The sequence below is a fragment of the Rhea americana genome, unplaced genomic scaffold (assembly GCF_003343005.1).
Source record: "Rhea americana isolate MKP2758 unplaced genomic scaffold, rheAme1 scaffold_68, whole genome shotgun sequence".
Lineage (NCBI taxonomy): Eukaryota > Metazoa > Chordata > Aves > Rheiformes > Rheidae > Rhea > Rhea americana.
In genome coordinates this window covers 3,281,668-3,303,872 of record NW_028186845.1, presented here as the reverse complement: position 1 = coordinate 3,303,872, position 22,205 = coordinate 3,281,668, and the positions used below count along the sequence as shown (strand labels likewise).

Below are 22,205 nucleotides of genomic sequence, written 5' to 3'. Positions count from 1 at the left end.
GCCACGGGGAGCCCGCGCGAGCGGCACGCCTCGGCCCCGGCGCATCGCCGCCGACCGGTCTGCCTGGCCGACGGAGACGAACCTTCCACGGGCCGACCAGCGCCCCTGCGGAGCCGGGTCCAGGGAGAGCCGACGCGCCTTCGGGACGCACCACCGCGCGCCCGGGACACGGCCAACTCTGCGGGCCCCGGCCTCGCCGCGCCGCCGCGGGTTCGCCCCGCAGGCGGAGGGACGGGGCTCCAGCGGGCAGGAAACCCGCGATACGCGGCACACGGAGAGCCCCGACACGGGCCCGGGGGAGCAGCTGAGCGCTCACGACCGAACCTGCAGCTGCTCCTTCTCTGCCGCGGCACGGCTCCGGCGGCGGAGAGCCCTGGGCGCCGCGGCCGCCCCGCGCGGGGACCGACCGGCAGCGCCGGCTCTGCCCCGCTCCCCGGCGGCCCCGGGCTGCGGCGACACGCCGGAGAGCAAAAGAACCAGGAAGAACCGCCGGCGCGTAGACGGGCTCCGCTAAAAATAGCACCTGCTACAAAATAGGCAGAAAAACAGCTAAGCATACCCATTTTGCAAACAGAATCAGCAAACGCATTCACTTTGCAAATTCAGCAACTGTACGCTGCCTATTTTGTAGAATAGGCAAAATGCTTCCCTAAACTCAAAAACCCCCTTTCAAGGACACTGAATAAACGGGCTGGCAGAAATTCACCTATTTTGCATGACAGACGACTTTTCTGCGCGCCGTATTTTAGGAACCGTGCTCTTGCAGCCTAATTAAACTTTTTTCCCTCAGCTCCTTGACATTCACAACAGAGCAACTCATTCTCAATTTAGCATGGTAACTGGTCGTTTCTACCAGAAAGCAGCTCCTGTTTAGTTCCCTTCTGGTTCCAATAAAACCACATGATACATTGCAATCTCTGTTTTGAGGAAGGGAATATTGATACTTTTTCATAACTGCAGAAGTCATCACTTCTGGCTGGCAGGGCGTCCTGAGCAGCACCGGGCTGCCACACTGGGTCACGCTGAAGTCTGTGCAATCCAATAGGTCTTTTCTGGAAATTTGGCAGAAGTTTTATCGGGAAAAAGACTAAGTAACAAACATGCATTCGAACGCAAGCGCGAAACACAGCTGTCCAAGTGCAAGACTTGCGGCTTTTGGAGGGTTGCTACAAAATGGAAAAAAAAAGAAACAAACACAGGAAAGAAAAGGAACATGCCTTTTTCACCATAAATAAGAAAATCATCTGATCACTAGCTCAGAAATGTCTGTGTAAACAGCCTTATTGAAAGCTGCTTTTACAGGCAGAGCCTTCGAACCACTTCCCAGGGCTGCTTGCTTAGAGTTTTTCCAACAATTCCTCCCAGTCAGAGCGCTTCTGTCCAAAAACAGCACCAAATTAATAAAACCTGCAACGTTTTCAGCACAGGATACTAACGCTGGCACCGGAGCCTGCCCCAGAATAGAGCCATTGAGTCAGGAACCGACACTTACACTGGGCTCGCAGAGCACCAAGCCCCGAGCTGCATCGCCCTTGGCGTTCGCGAGCAGAAAGACGCTGCAAAATCCTCGCAGCGCTGCCCCGGCCGGGCCGCTCGTCCGCTCCCGGCATCGCCCCTGCTGCACGTCACAGAACCAGCCGGCCCGTTTCTCCTTCCAGCTCCCGCGGGCCGCCGCCGGCACCGCAAACCCACCAGCTCGGTAAATCCCACTGGAACCTTCTCCCACTCGCTGCGGGCTTGGAATAAACGCCCTGAAGGCTCAGAGCAGGAGCCACCTTCCCCCTTACGCAACCGACAGCGACCTCCTCGCCGGGGACCGGACGCACGCGCGCCAGGAAAGCGGCCCCAGGACGAAGCGCCCGGGGCTCGGTTTTGTTTCGACCCGCGAATTCCTAGAACCGCGTCCCGCAGTCGGCCGGGCGCAGTCGGCTTGCCCTGCAGATCGCCAGTCGGAAGCAGAGTCGTTTGTTTCACACCTCTCTTCAGCTTCCGTCGCTCACAAAATAAGACGTTTACTCCGGGAACGGTCTCGCTGAACTCGATGAAGGGCTCCGCTGTGATCCAGCCAACGCCACGCGTTCGCTCCGCGCAGGGAGATGCTGCGCGCCGCAGCGACAGGCGCCTCTCGCCTGCCTCCAACTTAGCTTTAGCAGAAAAGATGCCACAGCCAGGAAGAAAAAAAAAAAACAAATGCAGAGGGCAAAATGCTGAGCACCAGCATGACTGTGCTTGAAAATCTCCTCTTCTGTCTGGCATTAAAGAATTACTCTGCTTTGTACATTAAAATAAGATACAGGGGGAATCACTTACCCACTGCTTGCGAGCATGGTTTCTCCTCTTAAAGTACAAAATTAACTTTTTCCGCATTGCCTGGTTTCTGAAAAGGAGAAAAGATGAGATCCAGTTAATGAGCCTGTTAAAATTCAAAGCCTCACTCACTACAGCAAAGCAGCTTCCACCTTAACTTGGAATTGTATCAACTTCAGATGAGTAAATATAGTTATCTGGGGACCTTGCGTCAGCTTCAGAGAAAGACAAACTTTAGATAAACTCTCAAGAGCAAGAAGCTCCAGCCGTGCCTGCGGGCAAAGCCAGGGCTAAGGAGGAGGACCGGATCCGGGAACTCCAAATCCTGCAAACATTTATCGGGGGCTCCCGGCTAAGCGGGAGCCGCGCAGGCACCGCGGGCGGCGTGCCCGCAGCAGGACGCGATGCAGCGGCCTGGGTAACCGGCGCTGTAACGCAGCCTCTCGCTCCCCCCCGCCCCGAGCTCGTCCCTCCAGCCTCGCGCTGCAGCCGAGCGCCGGCTGCCGGTCACCAGGGCAAAGCAGACGCCGGCGCGGCTGAGATCGGACGCGGGACATCGTCGCTTTCTCCGCACGCCGCGGCCGGGGGATGCTGCCACTCAGACTGCCGGTGAAGACACCAGCGTCGGGGCTGCAACGGGCCGTCTGAGCAGGGACACGAGCGTGGGCCTGACTCGCAGCAGCAGCAGCAGCACGCGCGGCTGCCCGGCGCCAAGGCTGCAAGCAGAGGCGCGCCGGGGCCCCGCGCCGAGGCTCGTCCCCGGCGCAGAGCGCGCCGCATCTCTTTGCGCGCGGACCGTTGGCTCTGCATTTACCAGCGGGCCAGGCTGCTGCTTCCTATTTTCACGTTTTGCTCTGCACAAAGGCAACGGGGTCGCAAGAGAAGGTCCAGCCGCGCGGCTGGGCCCCGGCTCCGCAGGGCAGGGGACGGCTCGGCCGCCGTGGCCCCGAGCAGCGGCCGGCGGCGAGGGAGCTGTCGGCGCACACGCGCTTGCAACAGGTTATTCACCCCCAGGCTCCAGGGAGCTGATAAGAAGGCAGGATTGCAGCAGTGGTTACAGCACATATCTCCTAACCTCTTGCTTTCTTGGAGCTGTGCCTAACAAAGCTGCAAACAAACCAGCCAGGAAAATTCAGCCACTTGCAGAATTGGGACTTTGGGAGAGAAACCAGTCGCTACAACCACATACCACCCAGCATTCGCCCAGGCTCTTCCCTCTTTTTAAAGAGGGCATGAAATAACCTCCCAGAAAAGAGATGCCACCGAAGTGACAAGGACCTTGCAAGGCTACACAAGCTCCACGAGTCTGCACAAACCTGAGCACTGAACTTCTTCAGTTGCTCCTGTTTATTAATATTTATAGCAATAAAAGCAATGAAAGGTAAAGACCAGGGGCAAAGGAGTTTCCTGAAGACTTTTATCCCAATTAAAGCCCGAGTTGCACTGTGCAATTACGGATCAGGTACTTAACAGTCTCTCTCATGTGGGCATGCTTTGCAGGATTTAGCAAAACGAAAATTCTCGCAGGCTGCTTCCTCATTCCCCTCCCTCCCACATCCCCTGCAGCCCCGCGAGCCAGCCAGGGCCCCTAGGCACCACCCGAGTGCTTTAGGTTACTACAGAAGAAACACACTGGATTTGACTCTTAGCCTGAATTGGACTATTAAGACTTGGTAACCTTCTGGTTTCCCCTCTTAATTAGTTACCAGAAGTACTGAATACTCGCAGGGTCTTCAAGCACTGGCTAAGCCATGCTACATCTTTATTCTCTTTGACTTTGCCTTGAACGCCTTCATGCAAAAAACGACTTTGATTTCCAAGGCAGAGCGAGCAAGTGGCCCTTGTAACTCCTCTTGCAGAGGGAAACCAGCAGCTAATGGCTGGAAGCGGATTCCCACAGCCCTCAGGCGCTGATGATCTCAAGCCATCAGCACACATCACCAAAATCCCCGTGTACCCCTGCTTACAGGGAGCAAGAGCACCAGCAGCACTCACACCCGTGCCAAAGGCGAGGCTGAAGGCTTCTGCGTCCCCGCAGATCGCGAGCGCTTGGATCCACAGTGATTCAAACCGCAACCCTTGATACCGTTTCAGTAATCAAAGGTGCCACTGATTGAGGGGAGGGAGTAATAAATCCCTGCAGATTCCCCCAGTGTTTTCTGCTGCTGCTCCTTTTGACGGCACGCTTGCAAAGGACCCGCTGTGTTCCAGGCCGCGCTGCAAAGAGATCACACAACCCCACTGCCTTTAGACTCCGTGTCCACGGCACATCCATCCCAAAGCTTCAAGGCGGCTTGCAGGCAACCACTGAATTAAACCTCGCCACTCATCTCCTGGGAAGCAGCAGTCACTTGCCTTAGAAGTTAGGGAAACCGAGGCACAAAGCTGCAGGGGGCAAGGTCAGTCCAGCCACATCCAGACCTATCTGCCGGCGTTCGCGCCACGGCTTTCGCTCCGCGTGAACAAGCTCCGAGGAGGGACTGCACCCAAAAGACACAATCCCACTGTTTGTCTACTCTAATTCCAATGGGAATTGAGACTTTGGGAAATTGCTGCAGTGATGCTAATGACTTTAGCAGGGTCCAGTTTTACCCCCCAGCTGCCGGGCTGCTGGGAATTTCAGCTGGACACCCAGCGCTCCCTTTCACGGCAAGGGAAAAACAGAACATAAAGGTATGATTGGGTTGAAAATCATAAGGCGAATTAAAAAGCGTCTAGTCTTTGATACTCTCTGCACAATCTCATGATTATTAAAGTGCTCCCACAGTTTCCAAGAGGGCCGCTGCTCCACGCCGAGGTCTGCCCCACAGCATCGCTCCGCAGCGCGCGGCTTTGCGCCCACGCACGGCGGCAAGCAAACTGCCCCAGCCTCTCCTCCTCACCCCACCGGCACGCCCAAGGCAGAGGAGCAACTCAGAAGTCTGAGCTGCTAATCCACTTCGATGAGGGTGCGTGACGGCTGTCAAAACAGACGCGCTGCTCCGGCGGGGAGCTGGGCGACCGGGGTGAGACGGGCTCGCACCCGCTAACGGGATTTCAGCTGCGGCCACTCGAGAGCGCGATCCTCCTTCCCGCGCCGGCCCGGGCCACGTCCGAGAGCAACGCACGGGCTTCGACACCGCAGCCGCCTGGTCTGCCGCAAAACTTCTCAGGAGACAGGAGAGTAAATGAAGAAAATTAGAGACTCCTACCCAGCTGACGTGTTGTCTCGAGTTTTGCATTACGGCTGACCTTGAGAATACTAATACAGGCAAAGACTTAATGGCTCCGCAGCTGTAAAAATCAGGAATGCCTTGAAAGCAAGTGCGTATTTACCACTGCCAGGGTTGAAGCAATCAAAGAGTGAAAGGATTAAAAACAACAACAAAACCCTCTGGTGCTCTAAATGTTTTTGTCACTTTATCTTTTTTTGCGTAAGGTCAACCTTTCAAAGGTTAATACAATCTTGGTAAATATAAACACGCTTCACAGTTTATCTTGATACATGTACTGCTGTTACTTAGAAACCATTCGCAGAGAGGTTAATTCGGGCCACATGTCTCAGAAGCACATGCTGTGCTCCCTGGGCAAATCAAACAGTGAAGCAAAATTCCTGCGGCACGGCCAGGGAAGGTAAAGGCTGTCCGCTGGCAGAGCCCTGCGCAGAAATAACCGGCGTGGAGCAGCAGCACATCAGCAAAGGCGCTGCTGCCATGCACCAGCCCTCCTTCATCATCCTCATCGAAGGCCCAAATCCTTGCAACTCCCCACCTGCAGTTTGGCGGTGCATGAGAAAAGCACGGAATTTGGAGACCTGCACGGTCTTGGTGGCTTGACCGAGCAATTCACAACCAGAAAGCACGGGGGTAGGGAGGCTCTTTAGGTAAAGCAACAGTGACTCTTGTGGCCGGTTTTAAGTACTGCTGCGTTGCAGATGCGAGAAACCACACACCATCCCGGTTCAGGCCAAAGCGTTAGTTCCTCGTCCTGTCCTTGGCAGCACTCATGCAGCTGCCAAGGGAGCAAACGTAAAGCTCGGATGGACACAGCAAGACACGGAGCCCTCCCAGGTTCTGGCAATCTGGGGTTTCGGAGCTGCCAGATGGTGTATCCACATCTTTGTGTTCAACAGCCCTTGATGGACTTCCCTTCTGTGAGTTTGTTTACTTGCTGTTCAGGTCCATCCACATTTTTGTCCTCCCTGCCACCTTGCGGCTGCAGGCTCCACGGCTGACTGATGCGTTTATGAAAAAAGCCCTTCTTTCTGGCGGGCTTAAAGCTTCTGCCTGTATTTCATTTAATATTCTTAGCACCTGCTGCCATGACACAAGGAATATGCATTTCCCACTCACCTCCTCTAGCATAGTCCCAATTTTATATATTTCCAGCACTTCCCTCTAAAGGCAGCTCTTTTCCAAGGTTGAGGTCATCATGTTCATTTACCTTCTCCATACCAAAGGCTATTTCAGCCCTTTGGTCCCCAGCGGAGCATTTCCTACACTTCCTCTGCACCGTCCATTTCAGAGGAGAGGAGGAACATTAGTCAGTGAATGTTAAACCACCACCTCAGTCTCCTGTAAAGAGACACCGGCGAGGTGGAAATCTGCCCTTCAAGAGACATGAAGACACCAGTGCCGCCAAGCACTCAGCCACCAGACAGAGCCTCGGAAATCACAGCTCAGAGCCATGCCCCACTCCGCGCTAAGGGGAACGGCTCTACGGCACGAGAAGCGCTGGAGCTCAAGGCTTCTCCTCCTCTCCAATCGCCCGGCAAAGGCCTTGAGGTTTTCTGTTCTTGCTGCTGCTGAGCTCAGCTGGCAGTAATCTCCTTCCATCCCAGGAGGGCGAGAGAGGCCGTGCCTGCCACGGTGGCTGTGGGCACTCTCGGGTTTTTCACATGGGAGGCCCATTTGTTCACAAGTCAGGGGTGGCACTGGCTCTCAGGAGAGGTAAGTCCCCTGCTCCAAGGGCCAGGCACACCTGAGCCCGGTTCCCAGAGCAAATCTCCAAGCCACCGAGTACCTAAGTAAAACACACCCTGCACTCGCGCAAAGTAAGAGGAGCAAGGGAGCCCTCTGAAAGCAGCCGCTTCTACCTTAACTGGCTTGGCACAAGGTTGTTTTTGTTTTTGGGGCTTTCACAATGGAGTCAGTCAAGGAAAGAACCCGTAACTCTGACTTTTGAGTTACTTGGCTCAGGTCCACATGAATTACTTGGCTGGAATCCTTGTGGAGGTTGCAATCTTAAAAGGATGTGTGCACACACATGCGTGTCTGCGTCGGTCTGTGCATATATGCGGACACTGCCAAAACACTAGGATAAGGCTCCCAAGGATAGATAGATCCGACGTAGTGCAGCACACCTGGCCAAATCTGCCTGCACAGACCTCGAGCCAGTGCAAGAAGAGACGAAAACAAGCTTGCTATTTGATCAAAACTAATCATGGGTATTTAATTACACAGGAACGTCTTTCATCAAACAGCCAGTGCAAACAAAGCAGGGATCAAGCCTGTAAGGAGTGACGGGAATGAGGCTGCGAGCAGCTGGCAAACCCATTGCACAGTGAGATTTATCATGCAGGCAAGGGCCGGAAACGGAGAAGCCTTCTGGCAACTTGGAGCAAACAAAGCGTTGCCAGTAAGACTACAGATCTTTAAATCACAGGATCCACGGAGCACAGCAAGAACGCCCCAAGGTTAAACTGACCCCGAGGGACGAAGAGAAGCGCTCCTGTGTACAGGAGTCCAGAGTCCCAGGTATGCCTGCTCCTGAGCTTTCTTGCACCACGCTGCAGCTCAGGGCAGTCTCTGATTTCCTACATCTGTGGCCACAAGATGCCCTGCAGAGAGGGCAGGGAGCAGGTCATCCTTTCCACAGGTCATTCCACTCATTCACTGCCTTGCTCTGAAATGGCCAGAGCACAAGCTGCACCTGGGAACATAGTACAACCTATTCACCCCGAGGCAAGTCACATTCCCCTGAAAGCCAACTGTTTGGAGCAGTTTCCCTGCAACACTCAAGCACTTTCTGGGGAAGAAAAGAGATCTCGAGCTAATTCATGCCAGAAGCTTTGAGCACTGGGATGCACTAAACCAACAGCACCACTAGTGCCACTGAAAACGGAGCAAGAGGTATGTTATTCTGGCTGTACCGTCAGGCAAGTCACATTTGTGCCCAGAAACAACAGTGAAAGGAAAGAAGCCATTTGGAGGTCTGCCAGCTTCCCCAAATCATGTCCCACAGGTCCAAAATACATTCAGCTCCAGAGCTCCCATGCCATCAGTAAAAGTCAGAAGAATTCATCCATTAATTGCATCAAAAATTTTGTGCTGACAATCCACCTGGTGATCCACGTGAGACTGCTGTGCTCCAAGGAGGAGATGCCTTGGAAAACTGGGGATCCTCGTGACCAAAGCCTATCACGGCTGAGGCTCAGCACACCCTGTCTAGTTCCCTGCAGGGCCATCTCCTGGTGAAATTGTTCCCATCGAGATGCTCAAATGACTTCCTTGGGAAGCTGTTACATCCCTAAACATGGTTCTTAATTAATGATCATCCTCTTTAGCATCTATGAGCTGAGGTCCAAAATGAGACAAGTGCAAGAGCTCTTTTGGTGATCACAGCTGGGGACGGGTCTTAGGCTTTTGCCTTTCCCTATAGCCTACGCTGAGACCGCAAGCCCAAGTGTTTCAGCGTGGGCCACACAAAACCAGCGCCTGCCTCAGCACTGGCAAGAGAAACAAGGAGAAGGTCGCAGTGTGCGTCTCCGTCATTTAGTCATTCATCACAAGGCAATACTTCTGCCCTAGCACACGGAAATAGAGAATAAAAGAGATGAGAAGCCTTGAACGGGATGTGCAGGGAGCTGCTAGGTGAATTTCTAATGAGGAAAATGACTACAAGCTTTAATAAATAGACCTGAAAGTGTTTATGTTGCAAGTCAGGCTTGTACTATGAACTTAGAGGCAACCCATTGCTACTAAAACCTGAAAACAAAACTGCCAGTAATGTAAAGATGACTTAAATTTTACAAAGTGACAAGTGATTTGGAAGGCAGTAGGTAGTAGATTTTCAGAAGGAACCTGTTCTACTCTTTTTGGAAAAAAAGAAGAGGCATTTGAAAAAGAAAAGTTATTCAGAAGCCCCTAAATCTGTCTGAGAGTTTGGACTTAGGATTTCAGCTCTGCAGAAACAAACTTCTTCCCCTAGAAAAGCCATCAGCTGCAGTGGGCCACATAAAGGCGCAAGTACTGCCAGTACACACAGCTTTGCTGTCCTTGGATCTAGACGTGCAAGAAAAATCAGAATTACATAAAGCTCGATCCGTTTGCTTAGACTGCGAACTCAGACCCTGGGTCTCCGACACCTCTGTAAGCATTTCAAGGCAATGCAGCTTGGTTTCACCTCAGTATTTCTGTTTCAGCATAACAGATTTGAAGCAAACAGCCTGGGCTTTTCAGTTTTCCTTCTGTGTGCTTTTTCAAGGTTCAGAAACTCAAAATTTTGCTTTCAAACACAAATCCCACAAACATGACTGCTTGGAGAAGGGAGGGAGGAGAGTCCTACCAGGCTGTTTTTCAAGGCTGACTGAATAAAAATATACTGAAGGAGAGATGAAGGCCTCCTTGGAGAATCCCTCTCCAGGTAGACAGCAGGTAATTGATCCCGCTCATGTGAACACCACCTTGTCATTTCTCAAACATTCAGAGGAAAGAAGGTTAATACCTCAGGTGCCAGGAGTCTGAAGAATAAGCAAAATTGCTCAGAAGGTGAGATAGGAGAGGTGGCTCTCGTCCCTGTTCGTCCAGTGGGCAAAATACTGCAGTGAAGAGACCCAGAGGAGATGCAATGGTGCTTAACTAGTGGAGAATTAGGTATCCTTGGCATCTGCTGCTGTATTTCAGTAAAGTCTAAAAAAGTAAGTGAGAAGACTTTGCAGACCCCTAAACTTGCTCAGAATCATTCCAGTGGCCTCCAGGCATCTTCGGGGCTGCGGTACATCCCGAAGGAGCCTCTACATTGGAAAGCCAAGCAAGCCATACTGCAAAAGACCGCACGCGCCAAGCGAGCCACAGGGCAAAGCCCATGCTGTCCCCATCCACGAGAGGGGGGCTTCAAATGTTGCCTTGCTCTCTTCTTTCTTGATGACGGAGTGGCAGAGCCTTTTCCTCCAGCAGAGCAGGTACTCCAAACACATCAAACCTCAAACCATTTTAAGGTAGGTCAAGTCTTCGGCACAAACCACTCAGCAGTGCCTTAGCTCACACAGCAGATGTAGCATACAAAATTAAGCAGGTTTGCTCGAAGCCTGCGTTCGTAGGTGAACCAAATGGACCCCGGCAGACGGGTAACAGAACACAGCAAGGCAGTTAAATAGGACTTAAAAGCTTTTGAAATTGCAAACACTGGAATGAACTGGGGCATGAAATTAATTTTAACTGTACTGCATAGGAGACAGGCCGTAAAACTCCATGAAAATAAGAGACTGGTAACATTTTAGGAAGAGCAGAAATTCTCCCTGTAACTTCCTTGCCAGCTCTATTAGCATAAGTGACTCATCCCAATTGAAAAGCAAAGCAAACAAGCAAGAAGAATTAAACTAGTGTTGCAGCACAAAGAATATCACCGTAGAGAAATCGAGGAATCGCTGCTTTTGTGATATCCCCATGGCATCCCAGACACTCGTAGACGTGCAACTGAAGAAAAAAACTCTCTCCCAGGAAAAATGTAAAAAAACAAACAAAAAAAAAATCACATAGAAACAGCCTGAACATCCTTGCCTGCCCAAGTATGAGGCATCTAATCAACTCCACCTGGTATGATTTTGTCTTTAGCACAACAGAACCATCTTACAATGAGATCCTGCAGACAGAATCATGATCTAGGTCATTTTTCAGCAATGGGCCAAAGGTGTTATTCACGGTAGCTAAATTTGCTTATGGTGAAGCTGTTCAGAACATTCTGCTTTCAATGACACTGGAGCAGAATATAACCTGTGGTGTCCTGGTAGTTGTCTGTCCAGTGCTTTAATGCATCCAGCTGATCTCTCCAAGCACCCAGCTCATTTACTTCGTCTCCTACTGAAAGAGCCACCTCCAGGCTAACGAATGGAAGCTGCTTGTTTACAGTAGGACAGCACAAACATTTTAAAAGTGAGGAAAGAAGAAAAAATATCTTCAAATGCAGCCAAAGGAAAAGCTGTGCATAAGATTTGAACATCCATGATTTGGTCAAAATGCAGAAGTTTAATACCTTTTCCTCTTGGAGAAAGCACCTGAAATGCTTGCTTCCAAGAGTCACTAAAGTCTTGATTTTAGTATCTGCCTCCTGGCCACCCAAATATCCTATAACATGTAGCAGGACACAGGAGATGGGAGAATAGATCACACCAACTTCTCCACATGGTCATCAACAGACAGCAAAGCAAAATTCAGATTTTGGGACCTCTGGGACAGGCCCATGGTCAGAGGAGGAAAGCATCTGGAACCCAGATACCTCAAGGGCCTTTCGCTGACCTAGATCTGCGAATGCACTTGGCTGGCATCAATAACCAGCTGAAGACAGCTAATTGCAAGGTTTCTGGAAGGAGGAGATGGAGGCTCTTCATTAAAACATGTGGTTTCCTTCCCATATTTCTGCAGCATTAATCACAGTGATCGTTAACCCTGAGACTGCCTGCTTCAACCTCTCCTCCGTTTATCACCACCACTACTGCAGCCACAAGGGAGACGTTAAACAACCCTACGGAGGCCTAAAAATGAAGGTCTGCAGAACAACACTTGCTCTAAAGGCCTTAGAAGCTGCTTCTGACAGCTCTTCACATTTCGTTAGCAGCTTCAGTCCTGACCTGCACAGTCACTTCCCTCTCGTTTGTGCCTGTCTTTCACACAGCAACAAAAGACAGGAAATCATTTAAATCACAGGAAAGTGTGATCACAAAACCACAAATATTGGCAGAGGAATGGAGAGTGGGTGAAGCATCTGAAACTACTTTTAACTCATTCTTTCAAGGACAGAACTAGCTGCCAACTTGCAATTGCCACCTCCGGTGCCCGGCTTGCACCGGCCACGAGTGTTTCCGGAAAAGAGGGGGATCGGGAGAGACGGCGGCTGCCGCGTGCCCCTGCTGCCAGGGTAAGTCGCGTGCAAACTGCCAGGCACCTCCTCGGGCCAGCACGCGTTTCTGGGCAGGACTGGGTCTCCACCATCAGCGCCCCGAACCGACACCAAGCCAGCACGCGCCCCAAAGCGGCGGGCTGCAGAGGCCTCCCGGGGAGCGCGGACCAGGCGTTACCGCTCTTCCCGGGAGTATAAGCAGCACCTACATCAGGGTTCACTGGTGGAATTGGAGCTGGAGCGGGTTGCTCTGGTTTTGTTCACTCAAAAAAAAAATTCCCTTTTGCACCTACGAAGGCACACCCGGGCGCAGCGCGCAGGGGAAGCGGCCAGCGCCGGGGGCGACGTCCGCCGGGCCCCGCGCTCCTGCCCTGCGCCCAGGGCCGCCCTCCCGGCTTGGCGTCCACCGAAGGCAACAGCCAGAGAGCTTAAAAAACAGGAGGCCCAAGCCAAAGCCCGTGAACGTCCAGCTCCCGGGGAGGCCTTGCCTGAGGCGGCCGGCAAGGTCTGCCAAGCTCGAGCAATCAGAGGCACAGGCGCTACCGCGGACAGGTTCGCTGGCGCCCTCGGCGCCGCGGGCCCCTCGGGACAGGCTGCTGCTGGCAGGGGATGCCCGAATCCCTGTCTAAAGCTGAAATCCTGGAACGAGAAGGTCAGAAAGGGGCTGGTTGGAGGCGGGGAAAGGGAGACCTGGCAGACCAACCGCGTGAGCTGAAAGGGGAGACGCAAAAGAAACGTCTGGACGCTGAGAGCCACCGAGAGGGCTCCAAAGCAGGAAAAGAAACCGCTTCCCGCGGATTGCTCCGTTCGCTTTCCCTCCTCGTGTCAGCGCCCTCCGTCCCGAGGAGGAGATGCCTCCCCACGTCGCGTTCGGCACGCCGGCCCGGCCCGGGCACCCAGAGGCTCACCACGACGCTGGGATCGGGCGTTTTCCCAGACCCTCTTGCTCCTCCCCGCGTGCATTAAACACCGGCAGCACCCAACGTAGCGCGACGCACCTCCGCGAGCCCCGGCTCGAGCAGGGGACGCCAGCCCCGGCACTGCAGTCCGCCGGCATCGACTCACGCGCCGCCGGAGCGGAGGTGCTTCAAAAAAACCTAGCTGTAATTGCAATTTTTATTTCTCCCCCCACCTTCCATGCACGCACACACACACACGCTGGCAGTTGATTTCATACTTCAGTACGTGCAAAAACAAACAGAAAAAAGCATCTCACGTTTCATTTCCTTCCAAAATACCCACGGGCATGAGCGCGTCCCTCGGAAGCAAGCCCGAGCGCGGCGCTCGCAGCGGGCACCCGCGCCGTGCCGGTCCCTCTCCCGAAAGCCCCGCGCCCGGGCCAGCCCTGTGCCCGGGGGGGCAGCAGGCCCCGCGCCCCCGGAGGAGTCAATCCGCCCTCCGCAGCAGCGCCGCTCGGGCCGGGGGAAGGCGGGCGGGCGCGCAGCGGCTGGGCGCGCGGGCTCGTGCAACCCCGCGCCTTTCCCCCGCCACCGCCGCTCGGTGGCGGAGCGTTTTTCCTAACCTTTGCTTGCAGATTACCCGCTCCCTCCTGAGCGCGCCTCGGCACCCGCCCCCGCCGAGCCTCCGCGCGGCTCCAGCTCCCGGCCCGCCTCGGCTCGCCCCAAGCGCGCTGCAAACCCGCGCCACGGCCCGCTCGGCCACGGCGACGGCTCTGTGCCGACGCGCCGAGCGCGCGGCCGGGACCCGCTTCCCGCGGCGCACCTTTAGCGCCCCGGCTCCCGCAGACGCTTTGCTGCTTCGGGCCCCGGCAGCAGCTCTGGGAGGTTTCGCGCTCTTTCTTGGCAACCTCCATAGGACACGGGGGCCGGGCGCAAGCTCGCGTCTCTCCCGCTCCAGCCTAATCACGACCTGACATTTAACACAGCCTTTATTGCCACATACTTACATTTTAATGTTTTCATGGTACTGCCTGGTGTCTGAAGGCTGGTTGTATAATGGCTGAAATAAATAAGAAAAATGAAGGCATAAATGGTACCGCCTGACATTTAGAAACTTCAACCCGCCAGCAGCGCCCCGCGAGCCGCCGCAGCCCCGGCGCGCAGCTCCCGGCCCCGCGCCCCCCGGCCTGGCCGCCCCGCTCCTCCGCTTCGGCACCGGAGGGTGCCGGCTCCTGGCGGCGCGGCTCGAGCCACGGTGCATCCCGGCTCGGCCCGGGGCAGGGCAGGCAGCGCTCGAGCGAGCCGGCTCGGAGCGAGCAGTTTGCTGCGTAACGCACGCGAACACCGCGCGGCGGCTGCTCCTCGCTCACTGAAGACGCGGCGCGCTTGGGAACAGATGACACGGGGGAGGCGAGGGGAAAGGGGGGCTCGGGGAGCGGCAAGAGACAGGCTGCGCGCTGCAGGTCGTTACGTCTGCTCGACAAAAGCCTGCCGGAGCTCGCCGAGGGGGCCAAACGCCCGGGCGCCGGTCCCCGCGGTTCCCAGCAACGCCAGGGCGGGTCGGCCCCAGGAGGTCGCTGCAGCCCCCGAGCACCTCGCAACGCCTGGACAGCGATGCTCTTGGCTCTGTCCCTCAGCAGGGATCTGGCAGCCCAAGGGTTTTGTCCAAGGTCACCCAAAATGCGTGTGGTGGAGCCCCAGGAGCCTGGCTGTCTCCAGGTCCCCAGGTCCAGGTGGGAGCATCCATTATGGGGTCTCCTCCCAAGGTCTGCTCTCCTTCCTGAAGCCTCATCAAAGAGGAACTGCACTAGAGGCCTCTGCGGGGCCTTGGGAGAGCTTGATCCATCCCTGGACCCATCCCCAGATCACTCATGCTCACCTGGCCACCTGCAGCCATCCCCACCCACCCGGCTCCTCCCCCTCCCTGCCTGCGGGATGAAGACCCTTCAGGGAATCTCCACAACGCAGGGAGAGAAAGGTGCCATATGGACCACACTTGGTTGCACCCCTGTGATCATCAGCTGTGCCAAAATGCCACCCTTCCCCAAACGTGGGGACCAGGTCTCCTCGGCTCAGGTCGTGGTGAGAGCTACCATCAGCTACTGAGCAGGAACGCCTCGAAGGTGGGCTGCACAAGCTCAGCAGCGCTCCTCACCCTTGCCCTGGCAGCGAGGAGCACACAGACCCCCAAGGTCCGGACGCGGCTGGGAGGAGGGAGCCGGCACGCCGGACGCGGCCTGGCTGCCCCGCGTACCCGGGCTCCCAGTCCTGCCGTGAGCCTGGCAGCTTCCTCCCACCACAGCCTGCTGCTCCATCAGCTCGGGACAGGTGCCAGGCTGGACCGAAGCGACAGGACAAGCTTCCAGCTTCTTCCCAGGTCTCCACCAGCTGCCTGCTCGCAGGGCGCCACCCGCACCACCCTCCCAGCAGAGCCCAGCCACCTATCGCTGCACCTATTCTCAGCCCTGTTTTCTGCTTTAACACCAACAGCAACGAGGGACTGTCATGCCTCACTCACCTTGCTGTGCAAGGCACGACCCCAGCTACCCCAGCCAAGAAGGAAGAAATCAGAGCAGCTCTGGCACAGGGGACATGCCTTTTTTCTCTTTTTTTTTTTTTTTTAACATAAGTCGATCCAAAGTTCTGTGCAGTTTTAGCTGGTGCCAGACCAGACTGAAGCAAAAGGCAACCTGGGACCGCTCTTGGAGCGGAGATATGGCATATACCATGTCACCAGCACCAGGTTTCCCCATAAGCTGTGTCCCCATAAGCAAGCTCGAAGGGCATTCGGGATGAACCCCATAAAGGCTTTCTAGCTACCAGCTAAGCTAGCATGAATGTGTCAGTGTCAATAAAGCCTGAACGACCCAACCATCAACAACAACCGGTCTCCTAATGAACACAGCTCCCGTCTGACCACAGAAACATTGTCCAGCTTTTCCGCCAGTTCATCCACACACTTTCACTGAACCAGCTGTGAGCAATTTAACATCTGTGACCAAACACAGGCAGGGGGAATGTGTGACGGCTGGCTCCCCGCTGAAGGTGGTATCCCGGACACAGCTACACATGAACCAGCACATCTTCTCGCTGCAGTCCTATGGCTGAGGCTACACTAGGGGTCCACTTACTTCACTATAGATTAAACTTAGGAAAAGGGCAAAACATCTGCTGAACAGAGGCTGTCCTTGCCTTTGTTCCTTGCATCTGCATCCTGTTGTCTTCTAATAACAGAGCTGGAAAGGACGGGACCTGGGAATACAGGAGACACCTAGCTACCCATGCTGGCAGTGCCAGGGCAGGCATGAAGGAACAAAAAAAAGAAAGAAAAGAAATAACCTAGAAGAAGGCACACTCTCAACAGTATCTCTTCCCCGGGACTATTTCTGTCATGAACCTTCTCAGATCTGCTGGTCCACCTCCAGGCTCAGAGCTGGCTGCACACTTCATGCTTGGAAAGCTTGGAGGAACACAGACAACCGTCTCATCACATAGCTCAAGAGGGACAGGCCCGCACCATGGAGAGAAGAAATCAAGCTGTGGGTCGGGAGTGTCACATCCACAATCAGCCTGGCAAGACTCTACGGGAGGACCTGCTGGGCTGCCTTGACTAGCGAGCAGCTCTCAGAAGAGGCCTGCACAAGTGAAAATGTTGATAAACAGAAGTGCCTTTCTTCCCTCTGTGCTCGTAAGATCACAGCAAACAGGCCAGCATGTGACGAGTCTCACAAACACCTTATTCTCGTGGGCAGAAGGGTGGGATGAATGTTTTGTTTCGTCTGGGTTATGAGATCCTCGTGTGCACGCAGACATCACATATGCCCTGACGCTACTCGGCTCATCAAACGTTGCTGATTTGGTACCACTGCTACTTACATATGGTATCAAGAGTCATCTAAATTCTTAATTAGCAGATCTAAGAGCTAATAGTAAACCACTACACACATCACTTCAAAAGAAAAGCCCAGGCATTCAGAAGTAAGAAACAGGGACCTAAAAAGCAAACCCTGCACCCCAGCAATGCCTCAAAGAGACTTCTGCCTCCACAGCAGTCTCATCCCTTGAACTCTGCACACAAGTGGAACAAGCACAGGAAAAAAAAATTGTTACCTACTCCGTAGAAAGCGTATCTCGTTAGCAACCAAATCATAAAAGAAACTATTCTCAACACAGCAGGGACTTCACAAACACCAACTTTCCTCAGAGCTGTCCACAGTCTGCACAGAACTGCAACTTTCTAAATGAGTAAGCAAAAATAAGTCTGATGGGTCTGATGGGTAAGGAGACAGGTTCAAAACACTCACAGCGTTTCTCCGGGGTAAGCGTCACGTAATGCGTTTCTCTGGAGAACGACACGTGAGAAAAACAAAATTGTAACGCAAGCTACTACTGACAAACACTCGGATTTACTGAAACCTCTTTAAAAATAAAGCAGAACAGAAGCTCTCAATTGCTTCCTGGCCACCGCAGCATTCAGACTACAAATCTCAGTGAAACTTCTCCCTGAGGAAAACAGCGGGTCGTTCTAAAACGGTCCCACTACATTGCAGGGATAAAAGGAGAGGACTTACGACGTTACTAAGTCACAACCTCCTCTGCACCCGCCGCCCTGATCTAGAGGGGAGCACAGCCTCGAGGGCCCTGGCTCTGCAGAGCACCTCACTGCCTGCTGAGCATTGCTCAGACCTGCAAGCCAGTGAGACTTAAACCTATGCTTAACAGCTTCACCCACCTGGATGGCAAACTGCTCCGCTGCAACAGAATGAGGAAATCCCTGCCAAAGATACCCTGGGGTTCAACACAAGCAGAGGTCCTAGAAGAGCCCTCAGATCAGTACTAGTGCGATGACTCACTTAAGCAACGTGCTGGATGCGACCTTGGCTGCTCCAGCGCCGCAGCACTAGCATCCGTGCCGGGCTCAGCGCCGGTGGGTGCTGGGATCCCTTTGCAGGTGCGGCTGATTTTTGCTGCCTGGAGAGGGAGCCGAGCAGAGGGCAGCGCAGCCACGACTGTGCAGGCAACCAGGACGTCCTGCGTCAGGTCCTGCATCCCCCGTGCTGATGTGGGGGGCACGGGGAAGAGCTACAGGCCCCCCCTAAAATCCCACCTGAGAGGCTGGAGTAGAATTTGGGTACAAATCTGCACATTCGCCCACTGTGGCCCCTTGGCCCCCGCTCGCCAGCCAGACCCAGACCCACCGTGGCCCAACGGGCTCTCAGCTCCCCGCCCGGCACAAAACGCCAGCGGCGGGGGAGGCAGTCCCAGACTCCGTCCTGCCCTCAACGCTGAAAACCTTGTATCATCTCACCCTGATCACAGGCTGTGGTTTGCTAGCGCTGCTCTAACCTCCTGCGCCTCTCAGCAGTGACTAACCGATTTCCACGGTGACCTCTCGCCTCGCACAATCAGCAGCTGGCAAGCTGCCTTGCAATCAAGCCGACGCGTATCTGTCACCATCTCCACCTAAATGCAGTAAGCAGCGCTCTCTTAAACGAACAGAAGTGAGACATCCGCAGCCTGAGCGGAGCTGAATGCACTCCACGAATCTGCATTTCAGTAACAGCCACCACTGCTTCTGCAGAGGTTGTGCATGGGACTAGCTCCAGGTTACCTCCATCTCTCTGCACGACACTCCTGGGCCGCAGGCGGTGCAGGGCTGCTGCGTGTCACCGCCACGGGGTACAGGCACGCGCACCAGGCACAGCATGCAAAACTGCGCTCCCTCCTGCACTGACTTCCTTTCCAACTCAGGAGAAGATCTGACCGTTAATCTTGTCTCCTGGTAGCACTCAGAGGGCCGCTGGCAGGTCCAGAGTGCTGTTTTGCCAAACGTAACGTGGGCAGGGGCTGGGCAATAGGAAGCATCTCTCTCTGGGCAGACAGATGAGACAGCACGCAAGATGAGCGCAGACAGAGCAGAACCACATTTGGCAGCCCACGTCCTCAGCAGCGGTTCCCCCTTCCCTCCGCAAAGTAGGACAAGGCATCAGAGGAAGGGTTTGCACCAGGCTGTGACACTGGCTCCCAAGCTCTTCCAGCGTCTGGAGCTTCAGCACCCAAGGCAAGGCATCAGCTATGCTTCTTTCATTACTGTTATTATTATTAAAGGGGGAAAAAAAAACAAGGAAATGCAACATCTTTGCGATGAGGAAGCCCCAAACCCAGGCACTACCAGTCTGAGGAGCAGAAGGAGACCAAAGGGTTTCACCCTGGTGACTCAAGGGAAAAATAATGAGCCCTGCTCCCCCAAACAAGGAAGTGGGCTTGACTAAGTAGCAGTGACCACTAATTCCCCCGTGACCTCTCCCTTCAGCATGCAGGGAAGGCAGCAATTAGTACCACGCTCCACAAGGCGAGTCCAAATTGCAGCTGCCGAGGACAGCCCGAGACGCACATTCCTGTTTGGCAGGAAAGCGTCCTCTATCCCTCCCTCCAGCTGGAGCCAACGGGGCAAGGCAAGAGATGCTCCGCCAGGCACGCAGCAGGCCCCCTCCGATCTTTCCAGCTACTCCTTTCTTGCAACATTGGTGGAGAACCACTCTTTTCCAGCACTTTTCTCCAACATTCAGCCTCTCAGGGGTTGTTTCCTGCCACCCCTGCCTGGAGTCAATGTCTTGAGATACAGCTGGATTTTGCTGGATGAAGGTGCAGCTGAAATTTGATGGTTTCTTAAATTTGCTTTTCTTAGCTTCTCTGTGCACAGGGGAGGCAGCTGTAGGACATGCGCAACTCCGGGTCCCGGCAGGCAGCTGCACCTTGGCCTGTGCTTGAAGAGCTGCTTCCCCAGCACCCGCCGCCCCTTGCACGCTTCGCTCTCGTCTCCGGGATGCACTTGTGCCAGGGTGGGGAGGGAGGAAAACCACATAGCAGGGCGCCACGGGGCTCGCGGGCCGGCGCGGCAGCAGCCCCGGCCGCACCGCTACGCGGGGACAGGTTTTGCTGGAGCCCTCCGGGCCACCCTGCGAAAGCAGCGGAAGGGTTAAGGCTCTCTGGACAGGAGGAGGGTGTGCATGCACACATACACGTGTGTGTGTGTGTGCGTGCATTTGTGCGTGCTCACGTTTTGGTACTGAGCTCAGCCACTTTGCTTCCTGCCCTGGTGCGGAGCCAGCGAGCGGTTCTGGCCCGCAGCACGCTTCCTTCGCCCGGCTCAGGCGCGCGGGCGCCCGCTGCGGCGCTGCCTCCCGGAGCCCTCGCCGGAGCTGGCTCGCCTCCAAATCCCCGCGGCGAGAGCGCGCACTCACCAGCTCCACTTGGGGACCCAGTCCTTCCAGGATCCGGTGGGCAGCCTCGGCTTTCTTCTGCGGAGAGGAAAGGGAAAAGGGGGAGGAGGCAGAAGGAGGGCGGGGGGGGGGAGAAAAGTTATTTCTGCCACTGATTGCAGGCTCGGTTCCCTACCCGTGCCACAAAAAATCCCTTCTGAACCACTGCAAACCTGCCGCAAATCCCATCCCCACCGGCAGAGGTTAAACCCGATCTCAGGTGAGCCACAGCGAAGCGCCGCGGGCGCCGGCAGCTCACGGTATCGCCCGCCAGCTCACGGTATCGCCCGCCGCGGCCACGAGCCCCTTTCGTTTCAGGAGCCGCAGGATTGGCGCGGGGAGGAGGCGGGCGAGCGGCCCGGCACGCGCTCACCGATGCCCTTTCCACGATTCACCGTCTCGCAAACACGCGATCGGCAGATCTGAGCTGCCCTCGGCTCCCCGGCGCGGCCGAGCCCGTCCCTGCCCCCAGCCAAACTACCTTGCGCTTATTAAAAAAACAAAAACAAACCAAAAAAAAAAACCCCAAAGCAACTCGAACACATGCTGTAGTATGTGCAGTGGTTACTAATTAAACAGGCCTGGAAAAAGAGAAAGACGGGTTCGCTGCAGCAGGATTCTAAATAAAAGATGACATTTTCGGTAAACAGCCCTTCCTCGCAAAGCCCAGCTTTTCAATTACCGTTACAAACGGCCCGATAAATCCAGATCACTTTAGGCTGCCGCCGAGACACAGTGCTGATCCAATAAAGCCAAATACCTGGCAGCAAAGGGGACTAAAGAGATAGATTTTCAGGGGCATTTACTCCATAAAAAAAAAAAAGGTAGTTTTACTCATTTGGGAAGGGGGATAGTGAAAATCCACCGCTGCCTAAAATAGAGGCGAAGGAGCAGTGCCGGCAGAGCTAAGCTGCCACGGATTTAAGCACAGCGAAGGTGGGGGAAAAGCTTTTTTGAAGCACGTTCAGAACTTTAACCCAACGAGCGCTAAAGCCCGGCCGGAGCTGTGAGAGCAGGAGCCAAATCCCAGCGTTCGGAGCTGGGGAAAGGGCGAGATGTGGGATTTCAGCGCACTAGACAAGCCAGCCGGGCTCCTGGCAAGCAGCGGCTGCAAATCCCCGCCGGGGCGGGGAGGGGAAGGGGCTGCAGATCCAGGACTCGCGCCGCTCCGACACCCCAGCATCGGCCTCCTTCCCCCTTCGCGCTGGCTCGCGGCGAGACGCCTTTTCCAGGGCCCGAGGGAGCAGACGCCTCCCGGCCCGCGGGCGCGTGGCGCTGACGGCTCGCCTCCGGGGTCCCCCGCTGAGCCCGGCCCTCGGGAAGGGGGGGGGGGGTTCCCGAGAGCCGGATCCACCGCCCCCGGCACAAGCGCGGATGCAGACGGGAGGCGTGCGAGCCGCTCGCCAGGGCTGCGCGCCCCCCCGCGCACGCCGAGCTGCGAGCGTGCACTTTTGCAGGCTTGGCCCGGGGACCAGACGCATGAGTCACCGTGCCCGCAGCCAAGCTGCCGAGCCTCGGCTAAGAGCCTCGGCCCGGCTGCACAACCCACCCCAGGTGGTTCACCAGAGCAAGGGGAAGCGGGACAAGTTTCCACCTACTCCCTCCGCCAGGCGCTCGTGAGGATGCAGAGCTTTTCGCACCG

General features: G+C 55.2%; 1 protein-coding gene across 9 annotated transcripts in view; it reads right to left on the bottom strand.

Moving 5' to 3' along the window:
* NCOR2 (nuclear receptor corepressor 2) overlaps window positions 1–22,205 on the bottom strand; it is a 186,626-nt gene that overhangs the window by 96,722 nt on the left and 67,699 nt on the right. For all 9 annotated transcript variants that reach the window (XM_085321029.1, XM_085321031.1, XM_085321033.1 and 6 more), the window contains exons 6-8: window positions 20,546–20,602; window positions 14,309–14,361; window positions 2,311–2,377 (exon numbers count right to left, since the gene is read on the bottom strand). In XM_085321029.1, the coding sequence (XP_085177155.1) occupies window positions 2,311–2,377; window positions 14,309–14,361; window positions 20,546–20,602 (177 nt within the window). The remainder of the gene's footprint in view (window positions 1–2,310; window positions 2,378–14,308; window positions 14,362–20,545; window positions 20,603–22,205) is intronic.